The sequence below is a fragment of the Gavia stellata genome, chromosome 29, assembly GCF_030936135.1.
Source record: "Gavia stellata isolate bGavSte3 chromosome 29, bGavSte3.hap2, whole genome shotgun sequence".
Classification (NCBI taxonomy): Eukaryota; Metazoa; Chordata; class Aves; order Gaviiformes; family Gaviidae; genus Gavia; species Gavia stellata.
Genome location: NC_082622.1, coordinates 529,207 through 545,776, shown reverse-complemented (window position 1 = coordinate 545,776; position 16,570 = coordinate 529,207). Strand labels below are relative to the sequence as shown.

Below are 16,570 nucleotides of genomic sequence, written 5' to 3'. Positions count from 1 at the left end.
AACTAATTTATAATGCCTGCATTTCCTTCAAGGGAACAAGGGCACCAGCCATTTCACCCATGCCTGACACGTGGCTCATCCTCTTGATGCTGGTGGCATAAATAAAGCTGTCACTTGCAGGGACACTGAATGCCAGCAGCATGGAATGAGCCAGAAGCAGAGCCATCGGCTGAGATGCCAATATGTTTCCCCAGTTTTCTGCCCACCAAGGCTGCTCGCAAAGGCCACGCCAGGTTGTGACAGAGAGACAAGTCTTCAGGCATCCCAGAGCAGACTGCAAAGCCAGCCCCTTTCAAGCAAGGCTGCTCTGCCTCAGGGCTTTGCCTCAGCTCCTTGAAGACCACCGTCGCCCACCCTGCTATGGGAAAACAGCCCTTCCTGGCTGTGGGCATCACCTTCATCTGGGTGCTTCCAAGTCCCCAAGGGGAGGGACGACATCCTGCAACAGAGACCCAGCAGCCGGGGAAGTGGCTCCCGGGAGGCCCCGTGGCTGCACCGCTCACCCGGCGTCCCTACAGCTCAGCTGGCTCCGTCCACACAGGGCAGAGCCACGTGCCTGTGCCAGCACTGAGGTCAGGAGCACAGCTGCACCCCAATTATTGATGGCGCAAGATTAGCTTGTCTGAACAGGGAAATACATCACCAGAAAAATAGGAAACATTTGGAAAGTGGATGGCGGGCGTGAGAGTGATGAATGAGTGCTGGAGGAGCCCAGCAAAGATCAATGAATAGCTGATGAGCTGAGGAACGAGGCGGGGGGAAGCTCACGATGCAAATACAGAGGGAGCAGAATCAGTAGGGAAATTGCTCACTACGGTGAGGCATCACAGTGAGCCCCCAAACAGCCTTTACACCCACGCCACAGCTGCGGGGGAAGCCAGGCTTCGGGGCAGCTGGTTCTGGCTCTGCTCAGTGTCAGTGCGAACCAGGGGCTGCAGAGAGCAGACCGGCCACACTCACTGCCTGCCAGGGCCCAAGGAGGGACCCCCTGCACCCCACTCTGTCCCCTCCACCAAGTCATACCCTCTGCTCAGAGCAGTGCCTATCAGCACTGCAGGGACAGTCGTGGAGGTGAGAGGGTCCTGCGCAGGCAGACAAAAGGGAGGTGATCCCTCCTTCATTTCTCTCGGTCCCTCTATGCTGCAGGATATCTGATTTGGAAAGGCAAGGTAAGAGCAAAGGCTCAGAGAAGGGGAAGTACCCAGAGACCCCTCACGCACACACTTTGCAGATGACAGTAACTCACCCAGCCTGGTGCTTCTGAGCTTTTACAGCAGAAGCTCCACAGACGGGCAATTTTTGTGAAGACATCATTTTGGGGTCAGCTCTGTGTGTATTACAGTCCATTAGCAGCAACTGAGACAGCTGCTCATGAGCAATAAAGATACACAACCACTCCATGGCACTCAGACACTGGGAAAAATCACTGGTAGGACGAGGCACAGGCAGGAGAGCAGCACCACGTCCTGCCCTCCCCAGCAGCCACTCGCCTGCAGCGGGCAACTCAGCACGCAAGTCGTCATCTGCGCCACGCCAAGTCCGTGTCAGCCGGGCCCCAGCACAGCACTCATTTATTAAAGCTTTTAAACAACTGTACACACGGTCAGCCGGTATGGCCGCGGCTCCAAGACTCCCTGCGGTGGCCTAGCACTATCTAGTGGTGGGAGACACGGCTCCGGCAGCTCCGCCACCCTGGAACCAAAAGGCTGGAGGTCGGGCTTGGCTCAGGGGGCTGCTCAGAGAACAAACCTGCATGGACGGAGGCATCAGGGAAGCCAGTGGGAGAGTCATTTAGGACAAGCCTCATCTCCAACAATGCAGTAGTGAGAAGTGCCCTGGCGCAGTAATTTTTGGAAACTCGTGTTTCTCGGCCTTCCGCGCTACAGGGCGCTTGAGTCGGTTGGGCTCAGGGATAGGACTCCAGTAAAAACTGATCCTGGCAATACTGCTGGGACACAAATCACACTGGCAGCATGGAGACCCAGACTGAGCCACACCACCACTTTACCAGGTTAGACATGGCTGTTAGACCCGAAGATCCCGACTCGTATACCATGTGCCTGCTGCTCATTGCTTCCAAATAATTTTTATTTAGATGGTTCTGCCCTGCCTTCAGCTCCTTCATCTGGCAGTTCATAAATTAAACTTCAAAGGCAGTTTCTAGAGGCGCTGAACTGGTCTAGAGGTGCAAATTCACTGGTCTGCAGATTTCCGTCCAGTACCCTTGTCCTTGGCACCAGATACAGAAAGAGAAAGCTCTTCCCACCTCCCTGGAGCATCCACCCTCTGCAGCCTGACCTCTCCAAGTAGCCTGAAGGTAGCTATTTGAAAGAAAATGACAGCAGCTACTTGTGGGATGATGGGCTGAATAGAGCAATTTAAAACTGTCCATCAAAAAGCAGTGTATTTAGCCCCACTGCCTCCTTCCCTGCAGCTGGTTCTTGGTGGCTCTAGTGTGCTCAGACACAAGGGTCTGCCAACCGGGAGGTCACAAACAGCAGCGTCCTTTGCATAAGCAAATGAAAGAGATGACTCAGAAGACGACCACGAACACAGCACCGCTAGCTTCCTGAGCTAGCTGGCTCAGCACGACACTCACTGCACCCACAACTGGCATCCGCAAAATTAGATTAAAAAACATCCTCATCTCCAGCAGATGACAGCAAGCGAGAGGCAAAGCGGGGAACGAAGCCCACTGAGTCCCTGAAGAGGCCCAAGCAGGTGTGAGCTGATGAATAAACACACAGGACCGTCACCCCCAAGCATGAATCAGGCCTCCAAAATTATCACACTGGTCTTGAAAAGATTTGAAAAATAACTGGGGGAAGCAGGAGAGGCTTTTGGTTGCCTTATCCTCTCTGAGCCACTAAAGTACATTTGCACCACGGTTTCTGATCTCCCCCTGCAATCGGGTCCAGCAGCTTCCTTAGGAAGGTATAGTTGCATTTGTGTTCTGACCAAATAGATCCAGAAGCTGGAGAGGTAAGAGCTGGATGCCTCTCTCCACTCCTTTGAGTACAGCATTTGTACCGTATTTATACACAGAGATGAAGTACTCCTAGAGCAAGTCCCATGCGTGCAGAGTTCAGGCTCCAGCAGCGTTTGTGCCCTACGCCCAGATGAGACAGAGGACAAAGATGAGGTTCTCTCTTTCACAAATAACTGCTCATCTGAGCAGAGGGATGTTCCTCGCTGCTCTTCCAAAACTGGCTCTGTGCTGCTTTTAGCATCCACATATGGTGAAGCATGAAATACAGCTGGGACTAGGACTTGAAATAGCCGCTTCAGACAGGATGCTGCTATCCCCAGGAAGAGAGGAGCAGGCATCACCCCCAGGGCAGGGCTGGTATACAAGCAACAAGAAGAAGTTTGCCAAATCTCTTTGGCAAACTCAGGTGGCACTAGTTACAGGGGTTTGAGAGGCCAAAACATACCCAAGGCAATACAGCAGCACACAGGATCACACCAGGGCTGGCCAGGCATTTTCCTCGCTGGAGTCCCAGCACACCAGCCAAAGCTGGGGTGCTCTCCCAACACCCCTTTCCACTGATGTCCTACCAGAACCGCTGCTGCCAACCTGGCACCCAGCCCACAGGTAGCTCTTGCACACACCCAACCCAGCCAGAAACCACAGAAAGCTCTGAAAGGCAAACTTCTAGCTAACGCTTACCTGCGCTCCTCCCACAGACCCCGACTCTGCACGGGTGGCTGTCGTGAGGAAACGCTGCCAGAAGGCTCCAGCGCGGGGGGCGGCCCGAGCTTCAGCCGAGCAAAGTAAGGGAAGCCCCGGAGCTGCTGGGGTGCCTCGGAAGCCCGTTTCTGACTTGCAGGCAATTTGTTCCCTCGACAGGTTCATCTCGTTACTGGGTTTCCACTTAGCAGGGGCTTTATCGCCTTAACATTTGTGCGTAACAGATTCACCCCATTAAAACGTTACTCCCCTTAACGGCTGGGACAGCCGCGCCTCCGCGTTTGCCGGAGCGTGTTTCCCTTCCCTCGAGTAAGTTTAGTCCTTCGCCAGCCACTCGTTCCAGGCGCGGACAGCAGCCCCCGCCCTCCCCCATCGCCGCCCTCCCAGCCGGGGCCGCGGCCGGTCCGAGCCACCGGCCGGTCCTGCGAGGAGCATCGTCGGTGCGGCGGGGGATCAGCGCCCAGCGCCGCCCGCACGCCGAGACGCGCCCAGCCGGGGACCCCGCGCCCGCCGTGAGGGTGCGGGAGGGAGCGCGGTGGCGGACACCCGCCGGGGGCCCGGCTGCAGCCCCGGCCGCCGCCAGCAGGGGTCGCCGCCGCCCCGGGCGGGCCTCCGCCGAGAGCCGGGCCGGGCCGAGCGGGCCATGCGGCGGCGGCGGCGGCGGGGCGGGCGGGCGCTGCTGCTGGCGGCGCTGCTGGCCCTGGGCACCGCCGTGGCGCTGCGCACGCTCCGCGCCGCCCCCGCCGGGGCCCCCGCCGCGCCGCCCGCGAAGCCGCCCGCGCCCCCCGCCCCGGCGGCGGGCGGCCCCTCCTACGACCTGCACGCCTTCTACTACGCCTGGTACGGCAGCCCGCGCTTCGAGGGCCGGTACCGGCACTGGGACCACGCCCTGGTGCCGCACTGGGACCCCCGGGTCTCGGCCGGCTTCCCCCGCGGCCGTCACCGCCCGCCCGACGACATCGGCTCCAGCTTCTACCCCGCGCTCGGCCCCTACAGCTCCCGCGACCCCGCCGTGCTGGACGAGCACATGGGGCAGCTCCGCGCCGCCGCCATCGGTAAGCGCCGCCGGCCCCCGGGCAGCGAGAGCCCCGGTGCCGGCCCGCCAGCCCCGTCCCCCAGCCCGCCAAGGGCCGCCGTCGCCGGGGGACGGTGGCGGGCACGGGCACGCACCAGCCCCCCAGGCCCCGCACCGGGGCCGCAACACAGGCGGCCGCGCTCGCTCCCCTCCGCCGTGCTGCGATGCCCCCTCGCCGGGCACCCCCCGCCGCGCCCAGCGCCGCTCCCCGCCTTCCCCCGCCACCCCCCAGAGCGCCGCAGGCACCCAAGGGAGGCGGCAGCTGGGAGCGTTGATGACGGCTCTGGAAACCACGGCTCAAAGAGGACAGGTCCTCTGAAGCATTAGAAAGACGAGAAACGTTTACCGCGCCACTGACGCGCAGGAGGAGGAAAAGTTTAGTAACAAAACATGTTTGACCGAGACCCGCTCTGTTACATGCCGCTGTAGGAGTGCTGGTCCTGTCCTGGAACCCACCAGGCCTAGCAGACGACAACGGGGAGCCGGTGGACAGCCTCGTGCCCTCCATACTGGATGCTGCGCACAGATACGCCGTAAAGGTAAGGCTCTTGTCTGCTGTTGGAGGCCATTACACTCACTGTTCAACTCCAGCATGAAGCCGATGCTGTGCTTGGGCAAAGGCCCTGCTCCTCTGCTTCAGTGACTGCACTGAAACAAATGAGTACTTGCGTTTAAGACAACGGGAACAATTTTTCAATAGCTAAATACAGGGCTTTTCCTCTTCCTAATAATAGGATTTTCAGTTTACTTTTTACTAGCATTAGGGAAAACTAGTGAAAGCCGCTGAAGCAGACCGCTGTATTCTGCATGTGCTGTGAAGGGGTCCTCCCAGTCTGTCCACGGCAGGTGACAGGTCCTTTACAGCAGACCTAGGGTCTTCTGGGAGGTCAGGGTGCAGAGAAAGCAACACCAGTGTGATGAAAATAACTCTCTCTGTGGTCTCTTTTGAAGGTTGCCTTTCATATCCAGCCATACAAAGGGCGTGATGACCACACTGTGCATGAGAATATCAAATACATCGTGGACAAGTAAGTTTTTCATGTAGCCTAAATCCAGCTATGTAATGCTGCTTTAAGCACAAACAGCGTGCAGAACTTTGAATTAAATGCATCAGAATAGTATCCAAAAATCAGTGCACAGGGGAGGGAGCCACCTGGAGCGAGCCAACAGGGCAGTGCTGAGCAGGAGTCATAATCAAATCCCGCCCTCTCCAGCACTTCAATACCTTGCCTTCAGAACCCAAAATTGCTTTCTTCTGCTCAAGTTTCTAAGCCTATCACCCGTAGGCTGGCACCTCTACCCTTTCTTTCAGAAAGGAAAGGAGCAGACACAGGCGCTCCCATGAAGACAGAGATAAAGGTTCTGGGAAAGGAGGCCCCTACAGCCAACCACGTCTCACACCATGCTTGCCCTATAATGGCAATGCCTGCTGAGGCCTTACCGCCCAGCCTCTGAAAAAGCTTTGTGCTCTCCTCTAGATATGGATCACACGGAGCATTTTATAAGTACAAGACCAGCACCGGCAAGAGTCTCCCACTGTTTTATATCTACGATTCCTACCTGACACCGGCTGAATCCTGGGCCAACCTTCTCACGCCATCAGGCTCCCACTCCCTCCGCAACACTGCTTATGACGCCGTGTTCATAGCGCTGCTGGTAGAGGAGGGACACAAGCACGATATCCTCTCCGCAGGGTACGATGGCATGTACACATACTTTGCGTCCAATGGTTTCTCTTTTGGGTCGTCCCACCAGAACTGGAAAGCAATCAAAACTTTCTGCGACTCAAACAACCTGATGTTCATCCCCAGCGTTGGCCCTGGCTACATCGACACCAGCATTCGCCCCTGGAACAACCACAACACTCGGAACAGAGTCAACGGGAAGTACTATGAAACAGCTCTGCAGGCTGCTCTCATGGTCAGGCCAGAGATAGTCTCCATCACGTCCTTCAACGAATGGCACGAAGGCACCCAGATCGAGAAAGCTGTACCCAAGAAGACACTGACACGCCTTTATCTGGACTACCTTCCTCATCAGCCGAGCATGTACCTGGAGCTGACTCGCAGGTGGGCAGAACATTTCAGCAAAGAGAAAGAGCAATGGTTGATGTGATTTCAGGATTTGCCTTACTTGGAAAAACATCCCACTGACAAAGCTGCAGCACAGAGACGCGCTTCAGAAAAAAAGCACTCGAGGAGACGCGGCCACAGAACCTTCAGCCTAACCAGGCTGCTGAACGCGAGCGGCCACCTGCAAATATCTCAAGGACTGCATAAGCCCCAGCTACGAACTCACAGGAGGAAGCGTTACAGGGAGCAGGAAATCTGCAAGCAGCAGTCAAATCTAATTTTCTGCAGATTTAGTACAGATGACCCTTTCATAGCCCCTCTGCGATTCAGGAGAGGTGCTGGCTTGGGGGCCAAAGATCTGTTTTTTCTTACTCTGTGTGTGTGTTGTGTGATGTTCGACATGGTTAGCTGGGTTCCAGCATGCTTTTCACCATACGCCTTTGGCCTGCTGCCTGCAGTGATCACATATCCCTCACTCTGCTAGCAGCTCTGTCAGAGCATTTCTCTATCAGCTTCCTGTAAAGAGGAGTAAATACTCCTCTAAATTGTCTACTGTAGGTGAAACTAAGCCATGCTTTATCCAACTCTCCTATACCAAGGAGTTCCGCAGTGGGCGTTGTCACTGTGGTCCACTGTATCCAAATAATTAAAGATAATTAGAGCTGGAACACTAGAGACTACTTACTACTGTATGTGCTGGAAACCAAGAAAATGCAATGATCTATACTAAAAGCTCTTAACTGATTGTTTAGTGTTCCATGCTTTGAAACTTTAGATCTGAAGTTGCTTTATCCCCTTTAGAACCAAGGAGAAAAATATTTGCAATAAAAGTACAACTGAAAACACCATTAATTTGTGCTTCGAAAGAGGTTCAGCTCCCAGTAGCTTTCCCTTTTTTGTGACTTTAGCCATGCTTGGACCCTTCTAAATTAGCCATGAAATTAACTTATACTTGTCTATATCAATAAAATGAGAAGTAGCAGCTCTGGATTTGAAACAAGGTTCTATTTATGATAACTCCATACACCTGAGTACGTCAAAAGTGATGGACAACAATGTCTAAAAATAAGCATTTATAACAAAATCATGCAAGCTGCTTACCAGTTTTTAAATTAACAGCAACTCCATAAACTTTACTTTTCAATGAAGAATAAACACCAGAGGAAACTTTCATCCATTCCCTATTTACTTCAGCTTAGCACTGTTTGCAGAACAAAATCAAGAGCGGGAAGTCTGCATTTAAAAAATTAATATCATCACGCTAAGACTGTGTTGTCATTCTTTGTATCAGGAGGAAGTCAGGTCTTTCTGAGCAGCTCTTGTCTAGATAGGGACCATTTGAACACCGTTAATTTTCAAAAGCACTTACAGTTTAATCTCAATAGTAGGTTTTGATTACATTTAGAACAGAGAAAAACAGCTAGAGGACACCATAGCTATAACATCATGAAAGCTCAGAAAACATCTTTTCCATCTTTGCTTTTCTTTCAGTGCAGATACAATAAACAAACACATGGAATAAGTGTTCAGGGGAGGGTGGATCAGACACTACCTTCATCATCCCAGCCTGAGAATAGTCATTCAAACATTCAAATTACTGTATTTCAAAGGCCTAATCATGTTAATAAAGCCAAGAGGTATTTGGGAATGGTAAAGCAGCACAAAGAGGTCAGCATACATATTTGGGTTGGTTTCTCAGACTACAGCAGACGTGATAGTAATTAACAGATACCCATCAACTATTGTTCTGTTTTTTTTCTTTTTTTTTTAATTAACCTTGACATAACCCATCGACCTTATTAAACAAGGCCATGAACACCCATTTCCTGAATGCGCAGGCACACGGTGCCCAGCTTTACCAGCTCTGCAGAGCCTCCTCAGAGTCTGAAGTCTTAAGATGATTCTGGTATCAAGCCATACTTCTGCCTCAGGATTTCAACTGTAGATGTCAGTGCACTGTGGGATGAAACAGAACTGTCAGAAAAAAAAAAAAGGGTTTTAAGGATTAAACTGCATTTTCTGGGAAAGAGTAATCAGCTAGACACAGTACTGCATTTTGAATCAAGGAGAACATGAACTCCAAAAACTAGAGTGTTGCACATAGAAGCTTCTAGGAAGGGGTCTCCTGGGCTCAGAATCTGGAGCACTCTTTCAGGATTGCTGGTAATTAAGCTAAACAACGTTAATGTGAAGGTTGAACTGCTATGGAAAAAAAAGCCTTGAAAGCTTCGTTTCATCGAAGGTAAAGGAAAACCTACAGTTATATTCAGCCAAGAGTGCTCACCAGCCAGGACGAATGATGGTGAATTTCCCCGACACAGATAAGTCAACCACAGTTGACCCCAAACGACACTCTGGGCTCTGGACATCCCCTATTTGGCCTCCATCGACGATTAAGGACAACTGAGGCCACAGGTCTTGGAATTCCTGAAAAATAGAGGTGTGGCTAACAGTGCTGAAGATGGTTTGTGATCACGTTTTAACAGATACTACTGGACGTTCTGGTGTCAAGGGAGGTGGTCTCTCCCCTTCCTCTGTCAGGTCAGCTCACTTTTCTTCCTGTCATGAACACATCCCAGTTTGATTTCTGAGAACAGATTTATCTCAGACATGCAGGATAGCCACAAGGATTGTCTGGTTGAAGACTTCTTAGCTGCACCACTGTTTATTAAGGAGCGCACAAAAAAGCGCTAGAAGTCTATCAAGACATCTGGGGGCGTGGACAGGGTGTCTGTCTGGTACTATGCCCAACTACACCATCACCAGGGTCACAAGCTTTGCAAAAAGACATCTCCTTGAGTGGCAGTTGGTTACCAGGCTGCAAGGAGCTGTACAGGCAGCAGCAGTCTCATTCCACAATCATCCTTCCTACAGCAATTTCCGTCTTTCAGATTTGGCACCCACTGCGTATGAGCCTTTAAGTATTACTTTTCAGCTGTGCCCTCCTCGCTTTTTAAGGTGAGGATCGCAGCAAGACAGCTACCCCACACCGCATACCCGCAGGCTGTTTTAACTAGAGATTGTCATTAAAAAGCCAAACATAATAGCAGCAGAGAAATCCTTGGTTTATTGCTAAAGCTGGCTTCCAATTGTGAAAGCCTGGGGCTCTGACAGACTACCACAATAATGTCACTTAGCGGCAAAACCAGCCTTACCGAAACCGTCAGCGTGCTCGCCTGACAGCTGATGTTAGCACTTGTTAAAGCCAGTGGTCCAGAGCAAGCTCGTGCCACCTCCCTAATAAAAGGGTGGTTTGGAATACGAACACCAACCAGCTACAAGGAAGAAGAAAGCATGGGTTTACATGCAGTAACTGTTTTTAACCTCACATTGCCCAAAGCCCTCTTGACTTAAAGCTGATACCCTAGAGAACCAATACATCAACACCTGCTGAACTAGCAAAAATGAGACGCGCCTTCATAAGTTAGCCCCTAAGGCTGGGTTATACCGTGTTCAAATAAGTCATGGGGAGCACGACAGCACAGGGACCAGCTTCGGGAAAATGCCAATCACTGCTAAGCACGCTGAAGGCACACGTAAGGATAAAAGCTACTACAGCAGAAGTGCAAAAATAGCATACTGTCCCTCAAAAACACAGAGACGTATCCTGTGGCAAAGACCTACCGACGTGAAAGGATTCAAGTCTTTATTTAGTTCTTCTGAACGTTTCAAGACCAGGGTCACAGGTCCTGGAAGCAGGTCCCGCAACAACTCGTCCGGCACGTTCACGTGGCAGTACCTACATGGCAAGAGGAAGCGTGTTAAAGGCGGGTGCACAGCTTCACCCAGGCCACTGGTGCCGGGCACTGCCAAGCAGCTCCAGCGCAGCCCTGCCCGCCGGCCTCACGCTCTGCGGCGAGTGGAAAGCAGCCGCTCCCTGCCACAAACCACGGCGTGCGGGCAGCCCCAGCCCCCGCGGGAAGTGCGGCATCGCTGGGCTCCCCGGGCGGCCTCGCTCGCACACGGTCGTCGGTATCGCACAAGGGCTTCGGAGCCGAGCCGAGACCCGCTGAGCAGCAGCACGGCCCGCCCAGCCGCGGCGGGTCCCGGGGGGCTCCGCGCACCGACCGCAGCGCCCGCGCCCACCTGTACAGCCGGTCCACGTCCCCGAGGCAGATGGCCAGCGGCTTCCCCCCGTTCCGCCCCTTCAGGCTGTAGATGCTCCGCACGGCGCCGGAATCCTGTGCCAGGCAGGCCACGCCGTACACCGTGTCCGTCGGCACCGCCACCAGCCCGCCCGCCTGCAGGGCACCGACGGCGGCCGCCACCGCCTCCCTCCAGCCTGCCCGACACCGGCGGGTCAGCGGGGCGGCCCGGCACCACCGGCTACCGGCCCAGGACCTCCGCCCCGCGGCCCACCGCGACCCCGGGCCTCCCGCCGCGCCGGCCCACGCCGCCGCCAGCCCTGCCTCCCCTCCCCGCCGGGCCACTGCCCCTCCCGGCCCAGCCTCCCTCCACGCCGCCGCCGCCGCCCGCGCCTCCCCCCGGACCCGGCCTCGTCCCTCTGCCCGGTACCCCACCCGCACCTTGCGCGTCCGGCTGGGCCGCGCCGCCGGGCGGCAGCAGCAGGCGGGCGCTGCAGGCGCGGCCCGGCCCCGGGCCCGCCGCTCCCTCCCCGGCCCGCGCCAGCCCCGCCAGCGCCGCCCGCCGCGCGCTCAGCATGCAAGAGCCGCTTCCGGCCCGCAGAGGGTGGCGCGGTGACGCACGTCCGGGGGCGTGGCAGCCGGGCCGTTCCCATGGCGACGCGGGGCGGGATGGAGGCGGCGGCGGCGGAGCCCCGCGGGCGGCCCATGGTGGGTGTCGGCGGGCCGGGGCGGGGGGGCGGTCCGCGGCGCCACCCGTGACCGCTGTCTCTGCCGCAGGTGGCCGACGACCTGCGGAGGCTGCGGAGCCTGCTGGAGGCCCGGCAGCGGCGCCTGCGGGCCCGCATCGCCGCCTGCGAGGAGCTGACGGCGGAGATGGCCGCCCTCCAGGCCGCCCTGGGTGCTGACCGCCACCCGCCCGGCGTAAGCTCCGGCCCGCGCTCGGGGGAGGGCCGGCGGGGCGCGGCGGGCTCAGCCCCGCGCCCCGCGCAGCGCCGCCCGGCCCCCGCCCCGCGCCCGCCCGCCCTGCCCTGTTCTCCGACTCGCCAGGCGCCGGGCCCGGCCGGGGGGAGCTCCGTGCCTGGCGGCGGGGGGGACGCGAAGCCCCGAGGAGCCGGGGCGAGCGACCGCGGCGGGCCTGCCGGGACCGGCTGCGGGAGTTGGTCGTCGCGGAGCCCGCGGGCGGAGCCGGCAGCGCCAGCGCAGAGCCCGAAGGGACCAAAGGTTTTCGTCGAGTTGCGGGCTCCGGAAAAGCCTTGCTAGTTAGTGCCGGGGAAACCCAAAGACTGATGAGTCAGCGAATACAGCCGGTTCTCTCAGTTGTGGCCTTGGACTTTGCTTTCTCTTGTTGCACTGATACCTTATCTTACTAAATTTGCCCTTTAAATAAAGCAAAATTTGGCTTAGTCTATCTCCTCTGCCCACGTAGAGGTTAGCTGCTTCTTACTGAAGGAGGTACAGCCTTTAAACAGATTGCACCCGTTTGTCTCAAATGTTGACTCTTTCCTTGACTGTTAACAGGATCAGTACTAGTTAATGACCAACTTGATTTTAGAAGGGCTGGCGATGCATGAAAGCTGTGCATTGTTTTGTGGCTAGCAACTCAATCCCTAATGATAACTACAATCCTGCAGTCACAGATACATGATCAGAGAGGCATGAACAAACTACAGCCGTCTGAGCCTGGAGGTGTGGGGTTGGGAGATGCCCTTCAGCTGTTGGGGTGGGTTTTTGCCACATGGAAATGTTTTGCTATGCTGAAAGCTTGATTTATTCAGAGTAGAGATTCAGTCTATTTTCCTTATTGCCACTACTTTTCCCCAAAGTTCCCATTCTCTTTATTGATAAGTACTTGGCATCCCCACATTGAAGGCTTCAGGTACTAAAACTACTATCTTCACCACTGGAAATTTTGCCTTTCCCACTTCCCCTGCAGTCTCAGCTGGCTGATGGTGCCTTGCTGGTGCTCGACATCATGGTACCTGCACCTAACACAGTTGGTGTTTGCATGAAAGGGACTACGCAGGCATTTCCCATTTCAAAAAATCAAGAATAATTTGTAGATTCACAACACTCGCTCTAACTCTTATCTGTACCCACGTGAACTTGAGGGTATGAAGTTTATGAAGGTCATTGTTGGGGGGGGAAGGAGGAGTCTGCTAAGGCAAATGCTGTTGTCTGTCAGGATTTAGAAATGCCTGCATGTCCTGCTCTGTTCTGAGGGGCAGGGGAAGGATGCTCACACTCATCTCCCACATTATTTATAATACTCTTAGGAAAGACTATTATAACACAATGTTTAAATAAGCATTTAATTAGGATTCCATTAGTATTAATATTGCTTTCAATTCCAAAAAAGTTAATTTCCACTTCTTTGCAGATATTTCAAAGTACAATATTAACTTCATACAAAATGAGCAATTAAGCAAACACCATTATTTCACATTTTACATTCTTCAAAAAATACAAATTCATATTTACTCTTTTTTGGGTTTTGGAGATGCTCTTCCTTTGGAAGTACTGTACCTGTAACTAACATCTTCACATTGCTCAATGTAAGCACATTTGTTCCCATGTTTCATAGTTAAATAAATTCCTTTAATACCATACACACATTCTTGAAAAACTGGGGTTCTTTTATTTTGTCATCTCCAAGACCATTGCCCAGCTCCCCATACATGTCCAACAAGACAAAAGCAGTAAGTAGACAACCTACGGTTCTCCTAGACTTCCTGGTTTGACAGTTATGCAGCTGCCGATGTTGAAGACTGCTTCGGTAACTGCACCAGGCTCGAGGTCTGCGCATCCCTGCCCGCTGCGCTGATGCTGGTCTGTGTGAAATAGAACTGCAACTACAACTACAACTCTCTCTCCAAACAAGGGTCAGACAGATAGCTCTGGTTCAGTAAGCAAGTGGAAGGACACAAAGCTACACAGCAAGAAATACCAGCTACTGTAACTACGGTACTGCAAAAACATACCCTTGATTTTGCTGAAAAAGATCATATGAAAAAAATTTCTTGTAAGAAAAAGTAGAAACTGCATTTATTTGAGAAAGTGTACACTGCATAATGAACCAAATTTTGGCCAGCTTGCACACCACCAAAAGCATGGTGTGGGATTTTTAAACTAGTTCCAAGAACACACACACTTAGACTATGTACACTACTACATAAATATCCAGTTTAATTTGCATTTCTCAGTGCAGACACAGAATCCAACTTCTAGAACATATGATATATATCAAGACAAGACGCAAAAAAGTTAAAAGTTCAGCCCTGTCCATGAGTATCAACTACAGGTAACATTTATAAAAACTTGACATTGTTTCCAAAATATGTTACGGAAAAAATAGTGTACCAATTAAAAACTATGCAATCAGAAATTTGTAGGGTTTATTAAAGACATGCTTTTTTTTTTTTTGCCTTACAGTCCAAACTGACTCTAACAGTTCTGCCCAGCTAGCTCAGATCACTAATGCCAAGGACTTTTCACCCACAGATCTCAAAGCATTTTACAAAGACTAGTTTCATTGTCCTCATTTCACAGGGAGGAAACCAAGGCACGGAGAGGTTAAGTGACTTGCCCAAGGTCTCACAGCCACCCAGCGGCAGAAGAACGAACGTGACGCCAAGATCCCATCTGCTCTACATCACAGACCTGGCTGCCTCTCGTTTCAGTTGCCAGCTGTGCTGCCCCCCCAAATCAGGAGCAGCTTTTCATCTCCAATCAGCTCCAAGGTCAATTACACCTTAACTCCTCTCCCCCAGCAGTTCCACAACCAACAGGCCAGTTGTTAGTTCCTTCTCCGAGCCTTATTTATAATTGGTGCAGGAAGAGTACTGTAAACAGTTTAACAACGTTGCTGCAGTTGCAAAAACAGTATCTTGGATGACTGCAGAAGCGCCATCCTCCATGAAGTAAGGCAGATAACATGACATCAAAAACGATCGTGAAGACAAATTTTAAAGGTGCAACATGCCTGTTTCAGAACAGCTTGTCACTTCTGTTCGTACTTGTGTGGCAGAACAGAGCGGAGGACAAGGAGAAAGGATATACACCAAGGAACACAGTTGTGCCCAACTGAAGTGACAAGCAGCCCACCAGAAAGCGTGAGAGAAAAGGCCTGCTAAAGCACAGTGCTCTCAGTGGAATATTTGCATAGATTGGATGTTTGCTAATGATGCATAATTTCTCTTGGGTATAGACAGGGAAGGGCAGTATGTCACTGAGCTAGTTACTATATATATTCAGTTAGACAGACACAGACAGACTGACCACATGGGACAATGATCTTTAGCTACAAGTATTGCACCAAGTTAAGTGCTCATCTTTGCACACCCCTGTTAAATTTTACTCAGAGCAAAAATAAACTTTGTGAAAGTATATACAAAAGAAATTGCAGCAATTGGGTTAAAGATAAAATAACCTAAAGTGCATTTTAGATACCAGTATGAGGTTCTGCGAACTAGTCTTTCTGGACACAGTCAGCATTACAGAAGTGCCCAATTCGTACTTTGTTCTATATAATTCAGTACCAGCATTTAAACAGTGCTGATTTTCCATCCCTCTACCATCTACAAGCATGAAAAGCAGCTTCTATAGCCTTCAACCGCACGCCAAGTCTGCTTGCTTGGGTCACTGCTTGGTGACTAGAGCTACCAATGTTGGTAATGAGACCCCTTCTACATGTTTAAGCTTCTGCACCCATCTAGAAACTGTAAGTAACCAAGTAAATCCCCACAAGCCACAGAACAGCAAAACCTTTAACACAGAACGACCCAGAGCAGTGCAGTTTTGCTCTCTGACTGATAATTAAAGGGGTTCATGAAATGCAGATTTTGCAGAGGGAGGGCACACTGTTCTCAGAGGCTCCAGCGTATTAGCAGAACATGCCCCTTTCTGGGAATCCAACGTCTTTCCAGATCTACAACAGTAGAAACTCTCCCCTTTATTAAAAGTGTTATTGTGAACATGCTAAATGCTGGGACAACAAGGTGAGAAGGATAGAAAATTCTCTGGCATCAAGGAATCTCACGGCTTTGCTGCAACTGCCCTCTCTTGCCAGCTGCTCACAGATCTCCTCCCAATCAAGCGTGTTATGACCACCCTGGCAGTACAATGTTTGATCACACAGCACTGGGGATGATGCGAATGTCCACTGTGAAACGTATCAGGTAAACGCAGCATGGAACACACTGGAAAGCAGACCAACATTAAACAACAAAAGCACACATCTGTACAACGCAATTGGGTGGGATGCACAGCCCATGGTACAGTGGCCTGTGCGCTCACAGAATCATGCTGCTCTTGCCTCATTACAAGCTCTAATTAGTTTCACCTAAATCGCAGCCTGCCTGATGCTCATAAAAGAGGGTAACAGCAAACCCAATGCACCTAAAAGTCAGCATAAACTTGGAACACATTGCTTTTCCTAGAACACACCAATAGAAAACAGTAGCTGTGAAGAGAAAACAGCAGAGAGGTTAACCTCTGACACCCACTCAGAAAGGATGCAGCACCTCACTGCTGCCAACCACCACACTTCCAAATTAGCTTCCGATTTCAAAGCCTTTGGTAGATTCTTCCACTCATTTCTGTCACAAAGGAGTTTCTGAAGGTGCTATCTGGTCCAACCAGAAGCGTGTTT

General features: G+C 52.3%; 2 protein-coding genes across 2 annotated transcripts; one reads left to right on the top strand and one right to left on the bottom strand.

Annotated features, from left to right (window-relative positions):
* Positions 1–4,334: 4,334 nt before the first annotated feature.
* MANEAL (mannosidase endo-alpha like) lies at positions 4,335–7,784 on the top strand. Its single transcript, XM_059830761.1, has 4 exons — positions 4,335–4,746; positions 5,196–5,305; positions 5,718–5,794; positions 6,245–7,784. The coding sequence occupies exons 1-4, from the start codon at positions 4,335–4,337 to the stop codon at positions 6,879–6,881; spliced, it is 1,236 nt and encodes a 411-aa protein (XP_059686744.1). The 3' UTR covers positions 6,882–7,784.
* Positions 7,785–8,186: 402 nt separating this feature from the next.
* On the bottom strand, positions 8,187–11,500 carry YRDC (yrdC N6-threonylcarbamoyltransferase domain containing). The gene is given in 7 exon segments (XM_059830640.1): positions 8,187–8,794; positions 9,123–9,265; positions 9,994–10,113; positions 10,463–10,577; positions 10,925–11,136; positions 11,138–11,164; positions 11,354–11,500. Coding segments are annotated over 7 exon segments (828 nt in total). The 3' UTR covers positions 8,187–8,730.
* Between the last annotated feature and the right edge of the window lie 5,070 nt (positions 11,501–16,570).